Source organism: Corvus kubaryi, unplaced genomic scaffold (assembly GCF_017639235.1).
Source record: "Corvus kubaryi isolate FWS band 111438036 unplaced genomic scaffold, C.kubaryi_AGA036_p1.0 37334, whole genome shotgun sequence".
In the NCBI taxonomy this organism is placed as follows: domain Eukaryota; kingdom Metazoa; phylum Chordata; class Aves; order Passeriformes; family Corvidae; genus Corvus; species Corvus kubaryi.
In genome coordinates, this window is record NW_024581108.1 from 16,585,583 (window position 1) to 16,605,807 (window position 20,225).

The following is a 20,225-nucleotide window of genomic DNA, read 5'->3' on the forward strand; positions in this document are numbered from 1 at the left end:
TAGGGATGACTTCCAAATAACCCCAACAATTTCCCAAACCTTTCAAGGGAAAATAGAAATTGCAGTGATCCTCCATAGTGCTCCACACCTTTGACCCCTGCATGACTATACTTTGCTCCTGTGCCCTGTCCCAGGGAGATTAGGAGGAAAGTGGAGACCTGACTAATTCTCCTGTGAAAAAACAAGCAGAGAACAGAGAAATCCCCAAACCCACCCACTGCTGATAATCCACAGAGTGTGAGGCTGCCTTGGGATGTCTTGAAGGAGCTGGAAAGGACACCAGCAAAATGAAAGCATCTGGACTCTGCAATCTTCCCATTCCCTCCTCATCAGGACTCAGTGTAGATAACTCAACGGCCCCAAACACATTGCCTGTGAGGGAGAAGGACAGCTAGGAAGACAGATTAGCTGTTTGGAGGCAAACACAGTGAGTGACTGACAGAGACCAGATAAAGAAGAAGGTCCATCTCACGGCAGGGCCAGGCTTTTGAAGTTTCCATTGACAAAGAATCCCATTTGCCTTGAGCGAGGGGATTAAACTGGGACTGGAGTATCGTTCTATGTAAAAGAGATCAATCGTCCCCTGTCACCACATGGATCTTTTCCCTTTGCCCGTCACGTCTGGGACTAAGAACATTAACTTCAAGAAGCCAGGAGAGCAGGGAGGGAGAGGGTAAAATCAGGAAATCTTTCATTCCCTTCTCAGAGAGCTTGAAAGCTTCTCAGCCCAGGAGGATTCATTATTTCTAGGTGGCTTTTGCTGGGAGACAAGTCCTGTGTGGCATGGGAAGGCACAGTGCTGTCACCTTCACCTGAGCTTGGTATTAAAGGCCTCTTTGTAACCAGGTGGGATTGAGGAGGAGGGTGGTGGGGAGATGAAGGCTGCTCTTTTCCTTTGTGCCCACTGCATGTTTGCAATATGGGGTGTGAATAGCCCATCAGGATGTGAAGTCCCTCTGATATGGTCCCAGGCAGAGGGATGGGGGACAGACCCCCAGAGTGGGCGTGCAGTCCATGTCCAGGCACCCAGGCATCACTGGAGGTTTGGCAAGCACCTCCAGGGAAGACCTGTACCATGTCCCACTTCCCACTCCGGGAACTGGTGGAAGGAGACTGCTGCAATGTTTCCTCGCCAGTCCTTCTCAGGGTGCCAACAAAAAGGCCAGCAAGGGAGAAGGGGCTGCACCTCACCATCCTTCAGGAGAATCCAATGGCAAAATGAACAGGGGCAAGCTGGTTTCACTCAGGGACATAGGAACTGGGATGGGTGCAGGCTGGTAGTTACTTCTGTGGTCACCAGTGGCTTTGACTCCACTTTAGGACTCATTTAGGACCTTTGCCTATAGCATCACTACCATTGCCACTTCTGTGCTGGCCTGAGGCTCTTCCTGGGGTGCAACTGGGACAGGGGATTTAATCTTCCCATGATCTGTGTCCTGGCTTGGCTCCCACCCCATCCCCACAGTTGCCCCAGCAAATGTCTCTCTGGGCAATAAAAGCCCAGATGTAAATGCATATTCCTCACTCACTGCTCCCCTGCCCCTGAAGAACTGTCACTCACTGCACTGGGTCAATTTTCATGGCAATATGTCAAAGAAAATCCAATCACTCAACATGGGATGTGATGAATGCAGGATTATTGTATCAGGTTCTTCTATTATCAGAGCTGACTGAGGCAGTGATGGCCAAGCAAGGGCTGTGAGCTGGGGCTCCAGCCAGCACCACTGCCTGGTGCCTGGGCTCCCTCTCTGCAAAGGCAGCTCAAAGGCAGTGTTGAACACCACAGATCTCCAGCTTTCAGGATCCTCATCTGCCATTAGAGACCAAGCCTAATCGATGGTGATACACCGGTGTGGACAAGGCACTTGGACAAGCAGATTGTCACTCAGAAGGTCCCTTTCTGAAGGTCTGTCCAAGCCAGCCATGTCCCAGACCTCTGTGAGCCCAGAGCTTCCCTGCAGCTCTCCCCAGCATGGCCAGAGGTTGGGTCTCGGGCAGAGCAGGCAGCAGGAATGTCTCGCAGAGGCATATGGAGAGCACCATAGACTCTGCTTGGCTGCCCAGGAGTCTGTACGTAGCTGTCAGCAGCACGAGTTCCCCTTGAGTATCGTTCCTGGACTTCATGCTCTCCCCTTGCCTTGGCTGCCTCTTGCAAGGCAGGAGAGGAGCACACACTGGGTTGAACCCATATTGGCGAGGTGTAAATCCAACTGTTCCCACTCTTCCTTGAGCAGCTGGTGGTAACTGGAGAGTCAGCATTCCCGGGTCCTCATTGCTACCTAAGAGCACTTCAGTACTGCCCATATATCAGGGTATCAGCTGCAGACCGTTACTTGTCACCTAACAGGTAAACTTATATCCCCTGTGGAAGAGCTGGTACTGATCACTGAAGGGGAACAGACTAGGATCCATGAAGCATCCCAGCTCTTGTGGTGGGTTCAGCATTCAGTTTCCACTGCTGCTTCCTAATACATGGCTGCAAATTGTGTCCTGGCCATGCTCTGGCTCTTGCTGCAAACAAACACTGACGTGAGTGGCCACGAGCAAAATCCATCCCACGCATCCAGCAGATGCCTGCAGCTGGTTTGTTTAGGTGTGCACCAGCTCCACAGAGGGTGCTCGCAGGAAGGCAGCCAGCACACTTCTCCCAGACCTCCGGCAGAGCTGGAAACCAAGCCACAGTGCTAGAGCTCTTTGCTTCCCCCACCCACCCCTGTGATTTTACAGCTTCACCGAGCAGTTTGAGAGAGAATTACAACATCTAGTGGGAAATTTGACCACTAAAGCCCTCCAAGGAAAAAGAGCTTCGAAGCAAGCAAGATTTGGAGCCTTAAACCTTGACAGAATGTCTGTATTAAGCCCTTCCCAGCTGCCTCACTTGAGATGAAATTTCTAGCACAATCATTTAACTTCTCCATATCATGTCTGGTGGTAGGAACAGGGGACTGGTGTCTGGGCCCTGGGGTTTTAACTCCTTCTCTTGTGTCACTGACAGACTGGGAGGTTGGAAAAGTCTTTTACTATATCTGTGCCCCCTCCCTCTGTAACTGTGATTTACAAGGAAAGATTAAAAAGCTTAATCTGGGTATTGCAGCAAAGCTATGGCCAAGCTGGGGACGTGAGAACAGCCCACAGATATGTGCAGGAGAGGAAATTATGCAGGATGAGTGTTAGCTGGCTGTGCTTCCTGCAGTTTGGGGTGATGAATACCAGAGTCACTCCAAAACCAAGTATCTGCCAGGTTTTATTCCATAAAACAAATTACCCCATGACCAAATAAAGCCCCTCACTCCCCTTGGGCCAAACAGCTGTACCCTCCCGTTAGACCAGGGGAAACCACTGCATTTGGCAGAAGGAGCAGAGAGGGGCAGACCTGGGCCAGACCTCTTTCCCCTTCCATCTCCAGAGTGCTGATGGGCAGTTCTGCTGGAAGGTGCCCCTTTTCCCACTATGTAGCTGGTGTCTCTTCCAGGAGGACACAGAGCTTCATTACAGTCCCAGGTGTCACTGTAACATGCAGAAATGAATTAGTAGCTCACACTTCTGTAAGCTTATTCTGTTTGTGAACCACTGGAAATTTTCAGCGAAGACCAGAAGCTGCTGATACCATTATTTCTGTTCACACCCTTCTCACATTTAAGCCTTTCATCCCCAGCTCCATCCTACTTTTATCTCTGCCAGCTAAAAGCCACTAGATAATTTTACCTCTAACTTTTCCGAAGAGCAAATGTGAACCCTCCAAAAGCTTCTAGGAAACTCAGCTCTAACAGTAGCATCTTTGTGTCGGGGATCCTCCAGCAATAACAAAAATGGCTAGCAGAGTTAAGGGGGAAAATCACAGCAAGGCCTGGTATCACTCATTGCTTTCGGGTTACAGTTCCCAAGTGATAACAGCTATTAGCAACACTTTGACGTCTTCCCTACCGTGGAGGGGAGGGCAGGAGACAGAAAACATGTCAAGCCATCACCTCCATGTTAAGTGATAAGTACCTATTTAGACGGCAGAGTTAAGGCTGAATGCATCAAGCAGGGAACACTTTGTGCCAAAAAAAAAAAAAAAAAGATAAAATTTTAAAAGATAGATAAAAAAAAGCAGGGTTAGGGTATTTGTTCTGCTGACAGCAGCTGTGATGGATTGTTTAAGAAAAATAGACTCCTTATGTTTTTCCAGGGCTCTCAGAAAGCAGGAGTCCAGCACTTTAATACTCTCAAATGACTGGCCTTGAGAGGCAGCAGAATGTCAGAGCCACCGGCTGGGCTGTCCCCACGCTGACACCTGCCCCGGCTGCCGGCGAGAGGCCGCTCTTCGGGCTGGGGGCGGCGTGTGCCGGCAATTTCCATCCATTTCCTCGGGCTGGCGGCTGCACCCTGACACCCGTCCCCTCCCCTCGAGCTGCCCCGGGCCCACGCCTGGCGCGCCTGCGGGTCAGGAGCCGGCGGCGAGTTGGCACGGGTGTCCTTGCCGACATTGCCTCAGCGCTGCCTACGGCTCCTCCACCCGAGGAGGGAGGAGCAGGTCTGGGGATCGATGGCCTGGGATCGCAGCAGCTGGCACGCAGGCTGCAGCATGCACGTTTGATTCATACCAAACCTGCCCCTGTATTTGTACACGTAAACCAGGTGTTGCTCCTGGTTTCGGTGAGCTGCTGAAACATTCCCAGCTCATCTCTGCAGGGTTGCAGGGTCCATGGAACGTGTCGGGAGCAACCGGCGTGAGCCTTGCAGCATGAGCAAGGCTTATGTGCCCTCGGGATCTGTGGACACAAGCGGGGAAAGCCATGCATCCAGACACGTCTCTTCTCCTTGGCACGGCACGGCTGGGCTCCAAGGGGCAGGAAGGAATCACGGAGCAGGGCCATGGCTGCCCAGCATGGCAGGAGGGGCAGGAGGAAGGAGGGAGTGCAGGGCTTGGACAAGATTGATGGCCTCGTTGCCATTAAGAAAAAAATTAGCCGGTGGCGGCTATCATATTAAAGGGTGAAGAAGCCGTGAATTATTTTCTTAAAGATCTTATCACTTACAATGATAATTTTACCTTCCAAAAGGCCACTTTTAATGAGGCAAGGCAGGCAAAAAGTCATGATTTAATGCCAGATTTTTTTTTCCAAACACATTTTACTGCTTTTTTGTCCATGTTTAAAAAGCGCCGGTGACCTTTTTTTATTTAGCTTGCCCCAGGTGTAATGCTCAGTCTGATCCTCTCAGGGTTTATAACCTCCACAGAGAGTGCCTTTACCCAATGGAGAGATGATTTAAAGGGGAGGGAGAAATATGAAGCTTCACCACCACTCACATACAGCCCTTGCTCCATCTTTGATGGTGGGAGTTGTGGAGGGGAGACCAGGGAGGGAGGAGAGTCCTCTCCCCCAAATATCCTCACTCAGACACACTCTGAAGGGCAGCTGGGATGTACTGGCAGCTAGGCATGGATGAGCTGATTAGTGGCCTTTCCCCAAGGGAAAAGGGACATCTCAGCATCAAGGCTTGTTCCCACCTTGCTTAAGAACCTGGTCCCATGGTAGAGAGCATCTCCCCATCAGGAGTGTCTCACACAGAGCACTCAGTGCCATGTTTTTGGGCTGGGATGCCAGAATTTGGGTCTGCCATGCAGCATGAGCATGCAAAGCACATGTAAAGCTACCTTTTCCCTCCACAGCCATCTTCCCAGAGCCCAGTTGAGAGAGGAATGGGAATTGTATCACTGCCCTTTCTCTGCTTGCCAGGACCTGGGTGGAAATGAGCAGAGTGGGTGCAGGGAACAGCAAATCCTTGGCTTGGCATGCTGTGGTCAGGCATCCTCACTGCTTAGCCATTGGAAAACAGCTTCAACATGACAATCTGGAGTAAAAGAGGCCAAAATTGGGATGGTAGAGGCTGGCCTAATGCAGGATTGAAAGTCACCCTGATGGTGAGTGCCTTTTCTAATCCCTTAGCCTCTGAGCCTGCATCCCTGCCTGCCCCCATGGCTGCCCGAGAGGCAAAGTGTGGCACAGCGCAGGGAAATGAGAAAAACAAATGAAGTCAAGTTTCCTAAGAGTGAAGGGGAAGTGTGACTTGGCATCTCTAACGCTGTGTTTAACATGCCGGCAAGGTATTTAGAATTGAAGTGCTTGCACACAATTTAAAAATAGACAGTTTATTAATCTAAACTGCAAGTGTATGTAGAAGAGGCCTCGAGATTGACATCTTTGGGATTAGTTTAGCCCTTCGTTTTTCCAGAGGTCATTGCCATGGTGCTCAGGAGGTTTGTGGAATAAATGGGGCCGGCGTTCTTCCCGGGACCACACGCTAAAAACTAATACATAACGTTTAATTTACTGTCTCCATAGCTAGCCCAACCATTTTTCACATAATAATATTGGATTAGAGCTACCAGAAGCTGAGGGGGGAGCTGGAGGCAGGCAGGGTTTGTCTGTCTGTCGTCAAGGAATGGGGAGATGGGTATTTTTTCCCCTTTTCTAGAATACACTGGAAGACAAAACAGATTTAACCCTCCCAGCTCCAGGTTGCTTGGCTTATTAGAGCATTAACACTGCTGCAGTCAGGGCTGTTACTCTAAGTCACAACTGAATACTTTGAACCTCATCCCTCTCTTTTATAGGACATGTGCAATCCTGCTTATTCAGAAATGGTCCTCATCCTCCATTTAGAAAATAAAGAAACTAAACAACAGCAGGAGCTTGGGGTCTGCACTCTGCAGAAATTCTGCAGAGGGCTTTTCCAGAAATAAATGAGCTGTTCACCAAAGCCCACTAGCAGCTGGGTTCAGCCAACACATGAAGCCAGAGAGCCTCCCTGCTCTGCCCGTCTGTGCCCTGGAAAGTGGAGGCTGAGCTCTTGAGGCAGCCCTTGATGGGTGCTCCCAGCCCCACAGGCTCCCACTGGCCCTCCCAGTGCCTGGCATCCCTGTTGGGCTGGGCTGAGGAGCAAGCCAGCCCCAAGATGTGGTCAGCACAGCCCTCAGGTGGCAGAAGCAGTTGTGTCCAAGGAGGTAACCAAGCACCCCAGCAGGCAACTCCTCTGTGACCCCTTTCAGGACATCACATCTCCCCGCAGCCGGTAGAGCTGTGCTTTACGGCAGAGATCTGCACTGCACACTGGGCCATGCCTCTTGCCCTCATGGCATGGGCTGGCAGCTCATACCCATGGGGCTGAACTTGGTATTCCAAGCTGCCCTCCTCCACTGCCACCCCAAGCCTCCTTCCCTCCATGCCCGTGCTGGCTGCACTGCCGTGCTGTTCTCGTGGAGAGCTGTCCAAGCCTGGGGGATTGCTTGCTGCTGACTGAACCGATTTGTATGCTGAGTCATTTTTCCACTTTCTCATATCTTTCCCAAAAAATGCACATTTTTTTCACGTTTCATTTCAGCCCAGAGGCAAATATTTCTGGAATACTTGCCTCTCTCCAAGGTATTATGCTTTTTAATAATGTTGTCACCACACTTGACCTGTCCAATTCAGATGATATCTACACTTCCCTTCACAAACACACACATCTCCAAACAGTCATTTATTGTCAAATCTTGCCAGCTGATTCTCAGAAACAAACATCTGCAGAGCTGCATTTCCAGTGTACATTTTTTCACAATGTAGTGGGCTATATTTAGCCTAGTTGAGCTAATTTATAATTTAAATCAGAATTTTAAATTGCATTTTTCCCTCAAAGTACTCTAATAATAAAGTTCCATTGCAACTCAGTGTGCATTTCTTCGGATGCTGTCAAACTCCCATAGTAATTTTCCTGCTAGAGTTCACTGTGTGTAGAATTTAGACTTACCTACTATTGACTTGAAGTTTATCAGTGATCTCTTAGGTCTCAAATATCACTGAGCTTTTTAACCTTCTAAAAGGCCCTTTTTTTTTTTTTTCTGTGCTACTTATTAAAATAAATAGCATCATTACTGAAGGAAGAGGTAGTTGCACTGCAGAGGTGCTGAGAGCTTTAGTGCAGTTTACAAAGCTATTGAGAGATTTAGTGGCACTTAAAAAGGGCGGATGAGGACATGTAAGCACTGCTCCACCTCAGCATTCCTGTGCCTTATCATGAGAATTTCTGGTGTGGTCCTCACATATCATTTCCAGCAGGGTCTGATTCTGCCCCAGCCACCAGACCTGGAGTAAAAATGCCTGTCACATTGTTGCATGAATCATTTGTACTCTGCTAGACCCAGCAGCCTGGTCCCCTCGTGGGGCCAAGTCCCTTGGAAAGAGCAGAGCCAGTCCCATAGCCCAGTATTCCATCCCAGCACAGTCCTGCAGCTCAGCACATGCTCTCCATGGCTTTGAGGACAGCTTAGAGACAGGCAGAGCTTGACAACGCTCACATGAATTTCTCCTTTCTCTTGCAGTCAATTTTGTTGTCGGCCTCAATCAAGCGGGAAGGAGATTCTCCAACAGCATCACCCCACTCCTCAGATGACATCCATCACTCAGACAGATACCAGGTAAGCAGGTGGATGCTGTTGCTGGTCTCAGCCTTAGGCAGAGAGCCAGCTCACCCCAGTGCCCACAGCTCTCTCTGTGTGACAGCCTTGCTCTTGGCTATGCATCACTGCCCCAGTTCTCCTGCCAGCATCATGGGGACGTGAGCGCTTGGCCCCTCACAGGACTGCAAAGGTGGTCTTTTGTCTGCAAAGTCCTCCCAGCTCTGACTAGAACCACTGTGGTATTTAAAAATGTTTTTAAATCTTTTTAGAGGTTTCTGTTGCATTATATTCACCATTTTGGTCTTATTTCCATGGCTGTGTTTGTCCTTACCCACTCTGTGCCATTGAGAAACTTTCAGAGGAGTGACGTTTTTTACTCATGACTCCCACCCAAGACAGAAGTTAATTTGGACCACCCACAGCCATGCCAGCCTGTTTTATAAAACACTCTCTGCCCAGAGGAGCAGCAGGTCTTGACTTGGGTGATGCAATGAGTAATGAGGGAGATGGAGCAAGAAATGAAGAAAAGGGCAGCAGCTCAGGTACAGCTTGGCTAGTTGTAAGTCTGTATTTTTGGGGCAGGCCGGCACACTCGACTCCAACTCAACACACATCCAAACTGTTTGGCTGCAAGCCTGTACTCAGCCACTGGCTTCAAGTAGGCTCTGAAAGGCAGCAGATAAATTAATGTTGGTCATCAGCACAGACCCAAGCGTGCATCCACCTGCTGTGTGGACAGGCTGGGTGGGCTGAGGCTGTACCAGCGTGGCAAACACCCATCACCCTCCATCCTGTGGTGGTCTGCAGCCATACCCTGTGCCCAGGGTCAGACAGGGACTCACATCTTCCTGCATCAGCCACTTTGCACACACCAAGTCTGTGTTTGGACCCGCAGAGGGAGGCTGACGACCAGTGCTGAGGCTCTTAACAGAGCAGACCCAGCTGCAACTTGTTTCCTGGAGATGGGTCCAGTTAGTAGCAGATTCATACATTTGTTGCCCATTATTCCATCCTCTGTCTTATTTATTGGTTATATTATCAACTGTGGATCATATTCCCTTGTGGCTTTGAGTTATAACTTGGTGTCACATCATAGCTGCTTTACCGTCCCATGAACAATAAAACCTGGTGCAAAGTAAGAGAAGCAAAACCTTGCAGAAGATACAGAAATGCCTGTTTCAGGTAATCCTGCTCTCTTTCCTGCCTGTTTATTAAGACTAATAAATAAATTACGTTCATTTCAAAAGGGCATGGAAGAGACTTTTGCCATGGCCCCCTTCGTTGGAGAACCCCCTTCCTTCCCACTCCGCCAGACATCAGTCTCTGTGAAATTGGTGGCCCCTTGCAGCCCTCTGTCCCTGTACGTTTTTATTATGTCATACTCAAAGACAAATATTCTTAGCAGAAGCCCCTCTATGTGCTGAGTCCAGCTACTCTCTAATGTGCTTTAAGTTTGTGAGCATATTTTATGGAGGGTTGCAGCCCTTAATGCAAATGTGTAATGGGAGCTGTAAGTCTGCACTGCAGGGAGAAAACACCTCTGGGGCCTGATTTTCATTTACGTTTGTGCTGGCTGCGTTATGCTGTGCTGGCAGTGTAAAGGGACCTCAGAGTGGGTGCCAGGGGTGTGTAAAGCCTCACTGTATTCTTAATAAAGCCACAATATGAACGAGAATTCAGTCTGCCTGCCTTACCAAGGGACATGCCCAGGAAGCAGAGCAGAAGATTCTCACGGTGGTGATTTTAAGGTCTGCAAAATTTAGCTTTCCATATGCAGAGGTGTGCTGGAAATATGACTGTCCCTTGTGTTGTGATCTAATGATTATACAGTGTATTAGTAACATGCTAGAACGTGAGTTATTGGCGTTTGGGTTTTCAGAATTCCTGTGGCTCCGTTTTCTTAGTCTTTGTGCTTATATACCATGGGGATACTTAGGGAAGGAGATTTATGAATAGGAGTGCTACGGAAATAGGGGCTGGCACAGCACTTGGGCTACTTGCTGCTTGCTGCATTGCTCCCCATGCTGAGAGGGAGCTCCAGCGAAGGCAGTGGGTTGGCTCCTGGATGTGGGGAGGAGGGGATCCTCTTGCCTCCCCTGTGCCAAGCCTGGTTGCTGGAGTTTGGTTACATGGACACTGATCAGACAGAGGTGGTGGCAGCCAATGGATTTGGTCAGTAGCGGCTGCTCCTCTTAAATACAGTATGTTCTGTCAGACGGAGCTTCGAGTAAAAACAATGCCATTTTAGTTATATTTAGATAAAACCCTGAATAAAACCCGGTGGAGAAATCAACAGCAAATTACAAGTGATACACCATACTGCAAATGTGGCATTTCAGGCTTGAAGGGAGCCCACAGAATATTTGTGACTGAATAGCAAGTGTAGTGTGACTGAAAGCCTAATCCTTGTCCGGAGAAGGCTCACCTCCTTCCCCCGGAGCTCAGGTAAGCGTGCCTCCCGAAAAACAGCTCTATTCAGTGAAAGGGTAAAGCCAACAGTCAGCAGCTTTGATTTTGTCAGTAAGCACATGTATGAAAATCCAGCTGCAGGTTCAGCAGGCAGACAGAGCTGGGATGTAGGACAGGCAGGACTGTGCAAAGCTCACCAGCCAGCACCTGAACTGTCCAGCTGCCCATCATCATCTGGGGCAGTGAAACATATCAGGGGTTCTTTTGTTTTCCATCTGAAGAAGAAGCGACAGCCTGTCAGGTGCCAGAAAGGAGACCCAAAATTTAGGCTTGATTCCAGGAAACAAAGTCTGAGGAGTCTGCAGAGAGGGGAACAAATGGGATTTGTGCTTATAGGAGCCTCTGCTGCCCAATTTGTAGCCCTCAGCTCTGTCCCAGCCTCAGGCTGGTCTGCTGGGGCCATCCTCCACCACAGCTGCACGGCAGATATGGGAGAAAAATCCGTGAGACGGCTTTGACCTCCCAGGTTTGCTGAAACGTGGAAAGGAGACGAGGGAGGAGAGACTGGAAAGTGCAGGCTCTGCCTGTAGCCAAGGTGTCCTCATGGCAGGAACCATTTCTGGGTAGGGCGGGCAGGTGTCAGAGCCCTGGAGCTGAGGTGGATGCCCAGCCTAGCCCCGGCAGCTGCAGACCGTGTCAGCGGCCAGGAAGGACAGGGCTCCACTTGCCCAGGGCTCCAATTCCACTGCCAGGGCAGGCCCTGGGGGCTCCATGGCAGGGCCAGGGCTGGGCAGGGGCCAGGGAAAGGCCCATTGGCCACCTGGTCTTATTGCCCCTGGACACTGATTGGCCAACAGCCCTTCGTCCCCCAGTCCCTGACGGGGCAGAGGAAGTTGGAGAGTGTCGCCCTGGTGCCTGATTGGCCACTGCCTTTGGGTTATTTTTGGGGCCAAGCCTCTGATTGGCCAGTGACGTGCGGCCTAAAGGGTGCTCAATCACTATTGGACAAGGAAAACTGCTTCCCCGTTGTTCCCAGGCTCTGATTGGCCAACTGCCCCTGGGCAGCAACGTGCCTTTGGGGTCGGATTGATCATGGCCCCTTGGGTTCCAGTGGGTCCTGACTGCTGATTGATCAGGCACCCCAGGGTCACCCCAGTACCCCCGATTTCTGATTGGTCAGGTAGACAGGGTCCCAGTAGCCCCTGATTTCTGATTGGCCAGGCCGCCCGGGCTCCAGCCGTCCCGAGGCTCTGATTGGCCGGGCTCGCCGGGCGCTGCCGCCCCCTGTCGGTTGTCATGGGAACTGCCTAGTGAACTCTCACCCGCGCGCCGCGGGTCACATGACCGGGGCCAACATGGCGGCGGCCGCCGGGGGCTGATCGGCGGCGCCTGCCGGGCCGCGCCGCATCCACCCGCATCCCGGGCCCGCCGCCCGCTGCCCGCCCGCGGCGCCCGCGGCTATGCAGAGCGGCAAGAGGGGGCCCGGCGGCGGGGGCCGGGAAGAGGTGGGTGCTGCGGTGGGGGGGAGGCCCGCGGACGGTGCGTTGTCCCGGGGATGCGCGGGGAGTGGGGGGACCGGGCCGGGCCTTGTGTACGGGCATGGGGCGAGATGTTTACATCCGCGTCCTGACGCTTCTTCCCTCTTGTTTCCCCTCTGCAGACCTTCCTGCGGGTGCGAGCGAACCGGCAGACCCGGCTGAACGGTGAGTGCGGCCCCCACCGCGCCTGCCCCTCCGAAGTTTCCAGAGTTGGGCCGAGTTGTGTGACACTCTCACGCCCCCCACACCGCAGGCCGGGAGCCGCCAGCAGCCTCACCGGGGCCTCGACGTGCCGGGGGGGCACAGGGGGCATGGGGGTGAAGCCCTCCACGCTCATCCCCGGCTCCCCAGGGAAGCGGCTCCCACCGCCCGGATCCCCGCAGCCGGTATCAAACAGGCCCCGAAAGCCGTGTTTTCTGTGTGGGCCCTAGCTGCTGAGCTTTCACAGCTCTTATGGCTGAATCTTGCAGTAAACTTTTAAGAAGCCTGACTATCATCTGACGTCATGGTTTGTTTTGTTTGGGGTTTTTTCTCTCAAACCCACGGATGCTGGGATGGTACTTCTGTTCTTGTATGTCTGAGTGCTCCTAACAAGTAAACAACTGTTTTTAGTGGACAGTGGCCTGGTATTTAAAAAAACCAAATCAGAGGTCCTTTTATTTCAGAGAGAGCCCATTTCTGTGCTTTGAAATTGGAAAGAAAAGCTGAAAGGAAACTTTTTTTATTAGAGCTGAAGAAGTTGGAACTTTTCTCAAAGTTCAGAGGTCAGAACTTACCACGTACATAGTAACAATGTTATGCTATCTGATTTTGTACTGCTTGTAGCTACCTTAGTATGTAACATTTAGTCAGAATTTGGTTATTCAGGCTATCAGGAGTCTCATTAATCTCGAGCTTCCGTATGTGATAGTTCACGATAGCACCTCTGATGTTGCGCTGATGGAGTTTATTTAGAAGATCTACTGGAAAAAAAAAGCAAAGGCTTTAGATTATGCTGATAGCAAAAGAGTTTGCTTGAATTTGAAGCTCTCCATGTTTAGTGTAGTCTTAAGCAGATAGAAGCTACTGACCCAGATCTTTGATGAGTTAGACATAGCTGAATTCAGAACTAGCCTCGGGAATTTTAAATATCAACATAGAGGGCCAAAAAACTGCGAGCTCTTGAAAGTCTGTTAAGTTGTAGACCAAAGAGATGAGTTACCTTGCACCAGTTACAGGTAACTGCTGGCAGGTGCTCGCTCTGCACTCCAAGACAAGTGCAGAGAGCTGCCAGTGCTGGCAGGCAGACACAGAGACTTCAGATGGCTCAGATACACTGAGGTGCTGCACTGTGGTGACTTGTTTTGTGTGACAGAGGTCTCTGGAGTCAAGGATGTCAAACTGTTCCTTTATCATAGCTGGATAGCTAGGGCTAAGTTCCCACTTACCACCTTTTTTCAGGCCAACAATGTGCAGTCACCTTATTCTAAATATTTTTTTTTAAGGTCTGAGCCAGACTTGTGAAATTCTTGGTGTTGTGGAGTCTTTCAGTATGAAAGGAAGCTCTTGATGAGAGCATGCTCTGCTGAACTGGCTCAGTGGTGTTTTATGCTTTTGTCTCTAACCTGAAGCAGGGCTGCAGCACAGTCTGTGATTTCCTCTTGGGAACTCCTCTTGGCCCCTCTTGTTGGATGTTTTTGTGAACCTGGGCTCATCTGAAGGGAGGCAGGTAGTTTTGTACAGCATTTGCATTGTTTTTGCTGGACATTTTACTCTTTTTGTATGTACCTTTTGGGGTGCAGCCATATTGCAAACGAAAGAACATATATACAGCCCTAATAATGCTGGGGTTTCCTGTCCGTTCTTTTCTTCACCCTGAGATGAAGAGGGTCCAAATGTTAGGGAGCTGGATGCAGAAATTCAGGTGAAGTGCTTTGGGTCCCAAAGAAGGCCAGATTAGATCAGAACTGGTTCCTTCTGGCCTTTGCTTCTTGTGACTGATTACTGCTGTTCCCAGAATATATCTGTAGTGATGCCTGGTCCAGTCTGCACCCAGCCAAATGGTTGGGTGGGTTCTACTGCTCCTTTCTCTGCATGTGTCTTTACATTTGTACTTCTGAACTCTGCCTGCTTTCTTGTTTCTTCCTCCACATTTGTTTGCACTGAAATAACTGGGATATTTGTAAGCTTTGCCATATTATTGTTGAAGAGTTATTTGAGCAGTATTGCTTTAGGTGGAGAACGCTGGAGTGCTTTAGGGGAAAAAAAAATCTGTTTGGCTATATCTCACATTTTAATGAGCTTGTAATTGATCGTGCAACTTTAGTTTCCTAATCCTGATTATTTTACATGAAGAGAAGTTGTGCAGGACTTGTCCAAAGACAGCTGGCTCTTTGTTTCATATTTTTATTGACACACTGCAGAAACTTAGGATATGGCAAATGCAGTCTGTCAAAGAAAAAATTCGTTTGTTTTTATTATGTTTTACATGTACTTTTCAATATTGTTGTAACCAGTTTATCTTGGTATTTCTGTCAAGCTTTTACCAGCTGAGTTCCAGAAGCACTTCCCATAAAAAGGGCCCATGGTGTTTGCTCTTCTCCCACATTGTCCTTGACCCAAATCTTGGCTGCCCAGGCTGTTTGTGACTCAGTCTTGTTTGGACCTTGCTGTTTTCCATCCTGTTGTGTTCATTTGGAAATGTGCAAAAGGAGCTAAGGGAAGACAGGGTAGAGAGGAAATCTCTTCTGTGGGCTGCTGTTGGCCTGGCCACAATGTGATTAAGTCCTAATAGTTACATGGTTCACATGTACCTGACTGGCCAGAATTTTACTTCTGTGAGTCAAACCTGTGGCTTAAATTGAGCTGTAAGTAAGACACATGCATTTTCAGGCTCTGGAGCAGGAGATTAATGTTCTGTCTGTTAGGCTCTTGGTTGAGTGTTTGTATCACAACTTCCCTGTCAGCCTCAGTGAGTCAATCCTGCACCTCTCACCTGTACTAAACTCACTTTTTCCAGAGGTTGTGTCCTTGTGAACCCAGGAGTATGAGGTGCTGATTCCTGGTGAACCTGTGTGACAAAGGAGGCATTTCTTTCATTTGCCTTATTTCCACTGTTGCCAAACTGGAAACTTTAAGCCACCCTGTAAATTGATGCTTGTGGAGTTTAGCAGTGCAGAGCAGGTTAGGTAGTCATTCAAAATTAGAGGCGCAAAGTTTGGGTTAGTGTATCAGAACATGGGTTAAGTAGGTGCCAACCCCAGAGAATAGCGTCAGATTGAAGGTTGCTGGAAATCATCTGTGTGGAACTTTGGCCATGCAAATCTGAGAACTGCACTGAGACCCTTTTGTGAATCTGGCCTTTAATGTTCTCTCTTGGGCAGATGAGCAGCAAATTGTACTTAAGGTCTGAAACAGATTTCTTCTTGACGATCTGTTTTCTTGTTTTTGCTTATTCTTGAGATGGCTTTTTGTGCTCTGCCACTGCTGCCTTTTGTTCCCTTGCATCAGATGCTCTGGATGAGTTGATGATTCACAAAAGCTTTTTGTGATAGGCCTAACAAAAGTAGGTATAAACACTCCTCAGGACTCCTCTCGAAGAGAGCAGGTGCTAGCTCTTGTGCTTGAATATCTTTGACTCAAATTTAGGGTTATTTCCAAAGCTGGCATTCTCAGGTGAGTTGTGAAATAGGTCCTTACAAAGCTCCTTTTGCACCTCCCTGAGAAGCTGATTCCAGTTTTGGTGGTGACCCTAAGCCTGTCTCTCCAAACAGACCGTGCAGTTTGTTCAACCACCACCACCATGTTCTGTGCTTTTGTAGCTGATGGGTGGGGGAGGAATAAAGCTGGATGATTTTCACTGGAAAGGAGACAAAAATGTTTCCACTTAATTTGATTGGCCTGCCATTGCAGGAGCTGATAATGATGTCTGCATAGGACTCAGGGGACCACTCAAACTGGTGGAGGGAATCATAAGAGATATTGCTAGTAACTTAATCATGTCCTTTGATGCTGCAGGAGAGGTTGGTGCAGTGTCCACTGCTAGATGCTGCATAAGAGCACTTCTGAGGTAATTAGTGCCCTGTCCTGAAGGTGAATTTTTGCTTGGGGAAGGGAGCACAAGTGAAAACTAAAATCCATTAGCTTTTCTCCCAGGAAGTTCGGCTGAACTAGAGAGTAACACGATCTTTTGGCATTAATAAGGCTCAGCCTTGATGGGGAGAGCCTGTTGTTAGAAAAGATCCTTGGTCTCTTCTGCCAGTAAGGCAGCAGCGGTGGGTTGGCTCTTTCTCTCTGCAGCTGTGGGAAGGCAGGGACCAGTGTGCCCTCAGCAGCAGAGGCTTTGTCAAGTGCCGTTTGGCTCCTTCTCTAGTGCAAGCAGCCCCTCACCTCCCATAGCCCCATATTAGGGAACTACATACCAAGGAAGGGAAGAGCAATTCCCCTAGCCAGCACAGCTCCTAGGTTAAGTCAGAGACCGTAACTCAGACTCTCAGCCCTTGCAGAGTGTCCCAATTCTTGCTCACCTCCATGTGCTACTTTCTCATTCATCTGCTGTGGGGACTTAAACTCCCTGGGTGCCTGATGGTTTCGTGTAATCTTGAAGGAGAATGTGCACTTGCAGCAGGAGCAGTGTGTAGGGTAATGTACATCCTTAAAAGTGAGGCCTCAGAGGTGCTGGAAGCCCTCTGATAGCCTAATAATAATTATTAATGCTAATAATAATTAGTGAACTCCTCACCTCTTGGCAGAAGGTTGGAATAATAACTATGGAGTTTTTGTTCAGTCAGAGGTAAGAATGGGTCAGGCTTGTGCAAAAACCTCCTTCCCTGAGTTCTGTCCTCTTTGTACATCCAGTCCTCAACTGGCTGCATTTTTATCTTCCTGAATTACGGGAGGGAATGACTTTTTCTTTTTTTTTTCCCTTCTCCCATGCTCTCTCGAAAGGAGAGAGGGGGAGAGGGATTAGTGAGCTAATTAGAAATGATCGCATCTATCAACACTAATTAGCAATCCTGTGGTCTCACTTGCGTGTTCTTTTGAGCTGCTCCCCTTCGGGACAGCGCCACAATCAGCCCCTGCCTTTGGGGCCGCTCCGTCCCTGCCGCGCTGATTGGAAGTGATGGCCGGGCTGCGTGTGTCGGGCAGGGACAGCGCCGCTCGGATGTGCTTTCCAGGCTGCTCCTTTTCCATTCCTCCTGTCACCAGGGGCACCCTTGGCCTCCACGGGCACGACGCTGCCGCTGCTAATGACCACAGAATGAAAATGGCAGGGGGATTTGTTTTCAACACCTCTTTCCTCCAGTGCCTTTTTCACTTGTGGCACCGCAACTCAAAGGGCTGCTTCTCTGTGGAGCTAAACGAGCCAAGATTGGGGCTGGCTGCTGGGTCTGGTGTAGAGCTGCAGCAGAATGAGGTTCTCTTCCCAGCTCTGCACTAGCATTTCAACAGCAGATCAGGTGCTTGTTCTGGCAAAATAGTCCCAAGATTTTATTAGAAGACCCAAAATAAGTTGTCTTCCTTTTGTCACTGCTACAGTGCATGGACTGGGGGTTGGCAGTAAAAAACCCCTAAAAATACTATCAAATTCACTAGGCAGGCTGCTTTAACTGAATTGTGTGGCCATGGGGAGTCCTACCAGAATAATTAAACTGCTCCTTCCCTGCGTTTCCCTGTTAAAAACATGATGAGGTGAGAGAAATTTGTGACTGCAATCGGGATAGAGAAAAGGCTTTGTTTCTGTTTTTCTCTCCAGCTTGGTGTTTGCTGAGGAACGCTAAGTCAAGTCTGATTCCAGCCTCTTTCCCTATTTTGTGCTGGCTCTACAAGAGCTAGTGAGGCAAGGAAAGAGCATCTTAAACTTACATGAAAGAGCCATGCTGAAGGATAGAGGCATGCACTAAACCAGAACTTCAGAAATCTCTTGCACACTGAAGTACAAGCCAGAAAGAGCGTGGGTTAACTCTGCGTAAGAGAGGGTTGTGGAGCTTCAGTAAATAAAACTTAGACAAACTATGAAAGTTGTGTGTGTTAACTTGAGAGTCTCTCTTGTTCAAAGTGCCAGATATCAAAAACATTCTTGTTTTGGTTTCTAGTTGCTTTCTCTTATTTTAGGAATGTCACATTTACAGAATCCTTTCCAGGATCTGAGGAATGGAGATTTATTTTTCAGGAAGTTTTTGCACTTACGTATTTCAGTGAGGAAAAACAATGCCCAGGGAATAATTTGAACCTTTCTTAGTGCTGGAGCATGAGAGAGCATAGGGGATGATAAATACTCCTAGTTCCAGATTGTGGGAAAATATATCTTAACCCAGAGAGTCCTGAGTCCAGGGAAGCCAACAAGAAAGTCTTGAAGGAGGCCTTTCAGTCTGTGTTGATGTGTTCAGCTGAAACTTTGTAATTCTCTTGATGTGTGTGCTCTAAACAGATGCTCTTTAGAAAACAATTGACAGAAACTTTTCCTGTGCACTGGTCCTTCTCATCCTGGCGTTCCAGCAGCTTTCTCTGACTCGTTGGCTGCAGGGAGCTGTTGATCCCACAGTGTTCAGGCATGAAGGCTTTCAGAGCATGCTGCAGTGCTCACAATGTCAGTAACGATTTCTGGCTAACACAGCTTTTTGGTGGTGTCATCTCACATTATCACATGGGCTTTCCTTGGGCTTTTTGTTGTCTCTCATTCAGAATTTTGACCTTCCTTATTAATTAAACAGTGACTTTCCTGCAGCCAGTGATTGAGTTATTCAGTAATACCTGCCTAAAGCCATCATAATAAAAGACAGAAGTTCTTTTTAATGCAAATTATTTGGTTCCAGATGTTTTGATCACATTAAACGATGGCTCAAATTAACCAGCTATTGGATTAAGCAACAGGCTACCTTGGCTGCTTTTTCTAATCATTGTGATTCCTAACATGTTTGTTTCCCGGAGCATGCTCTCAGGAAGGCAATGTAGCCCCTAGTTTTCATGAAATAAAAACAATAGAGAGCCAGAAGCTAGCTAGAATGGGTCCTGTTTCCTTTCCATAAATATTACCTGCTAGCAAGATGGTGCTCTGACTTGTTTGTGGTGTTCTGGGAAGAAATTTTTCAGGGTGTACAGGAGGCTCTGTGGTCCTAGAAGTGTTTGTTAAATACCTTGTCCAAGGCTATCAGGTGCTACATCATCCTTCTACACTCTAAGCAAGTTTTTGTAGAGGGAATAGATGTGTTTGTGGAACGGCATCAGACTTAGAAGACAAAATCTAAAACAGGGTTCAGTGGCTTGATCACTCAACTTTGAAAACAATTTCAGATTTCCAAGGGAAAGATTTTAACTGTTTTAATAACTTACCATGGGATGTGCAGCAGATATTCCCCCTCCTAGTTGTTAAATTGTGAGTAGCTGCCTCTGTGGAATCGGAGTGCTCAGCTACAGGTTACAAATTTCCTCTGAAAAGTGCCAAGTAGCAGGCTCTGTACTGTTTATAGAGGTCAGAATAGGAAGTTGCAATGGGATTTTCTGGTGTGAAAGCTTACCATTTCTGCCAAGGGTTTATTATTTGGAGCTGAGCAAATAAAGTCTGCATCACAAACTTGACATGTCTTCCTTTTTTGTTTGTTTTCTTTCCCTGATTTCTCCATGCAGCTCGGATTGGAAAAATGAAACGGAGGAAGCAAGACGAAGGGCAGGTATGTCCCCTCTGCAGCCGACCTCTGTCAGGATCCGAGGAGGAGATGAGTAGGCATGTGGAACAATGCCTTGCAAAGGTAGAGGCGCAGCAGGATCATGAGCTGCCATTCCCTTCTCCCTACTCCCAGCTTTGTCTGCAGTTGACCTAATGTGGGGCAAAAACTAACATTGCTGAGCTTGCAGGCAATGCTAACTGTCTCCCT

General features: G+C 48.7%; 1 protein-coding gene across 7 annotated transcripts in view; it reads left to right on the forward strand.

The window, feature by feature from the left end:
- The window catches only part of RNF220 (ring finger protein 220), a 220,673-nt gene that overhangs the window by 151,782 nt on the left and 48,666 nt on the right, over nucleotides 1–20,225 (forward strand). For 4 of the 7 annotated variants that reach the window (XM_042030529.1, XM_042030532.1, XM_042030530.1 and 1 more), the window contains 3 exons: nucleotides 8,348–8,443; nucleotides 12,495–12,537; nucleotides 19,978–20,099. In XM_042030529.1, the coding sequence (XP_041886463.1) occupies nucleotides 8,348–8,443; nucleotides 12,495–12,537; nucleotides 19,978–20,099 (261 nt within the window). Of the gene's footprint in view, nucleotides 1–8,347; nucleotides 8,444–12,166; nucleotides 12,340–12,494; nucleotides 12,538–19,977; nucleotides 20,100–20,225 lie in introns of those variants that run through there. The other 3 variants (XM_042030533.1, XM_042030534.1, XM_042030535.1) reach the window with 2 other exon arrangements.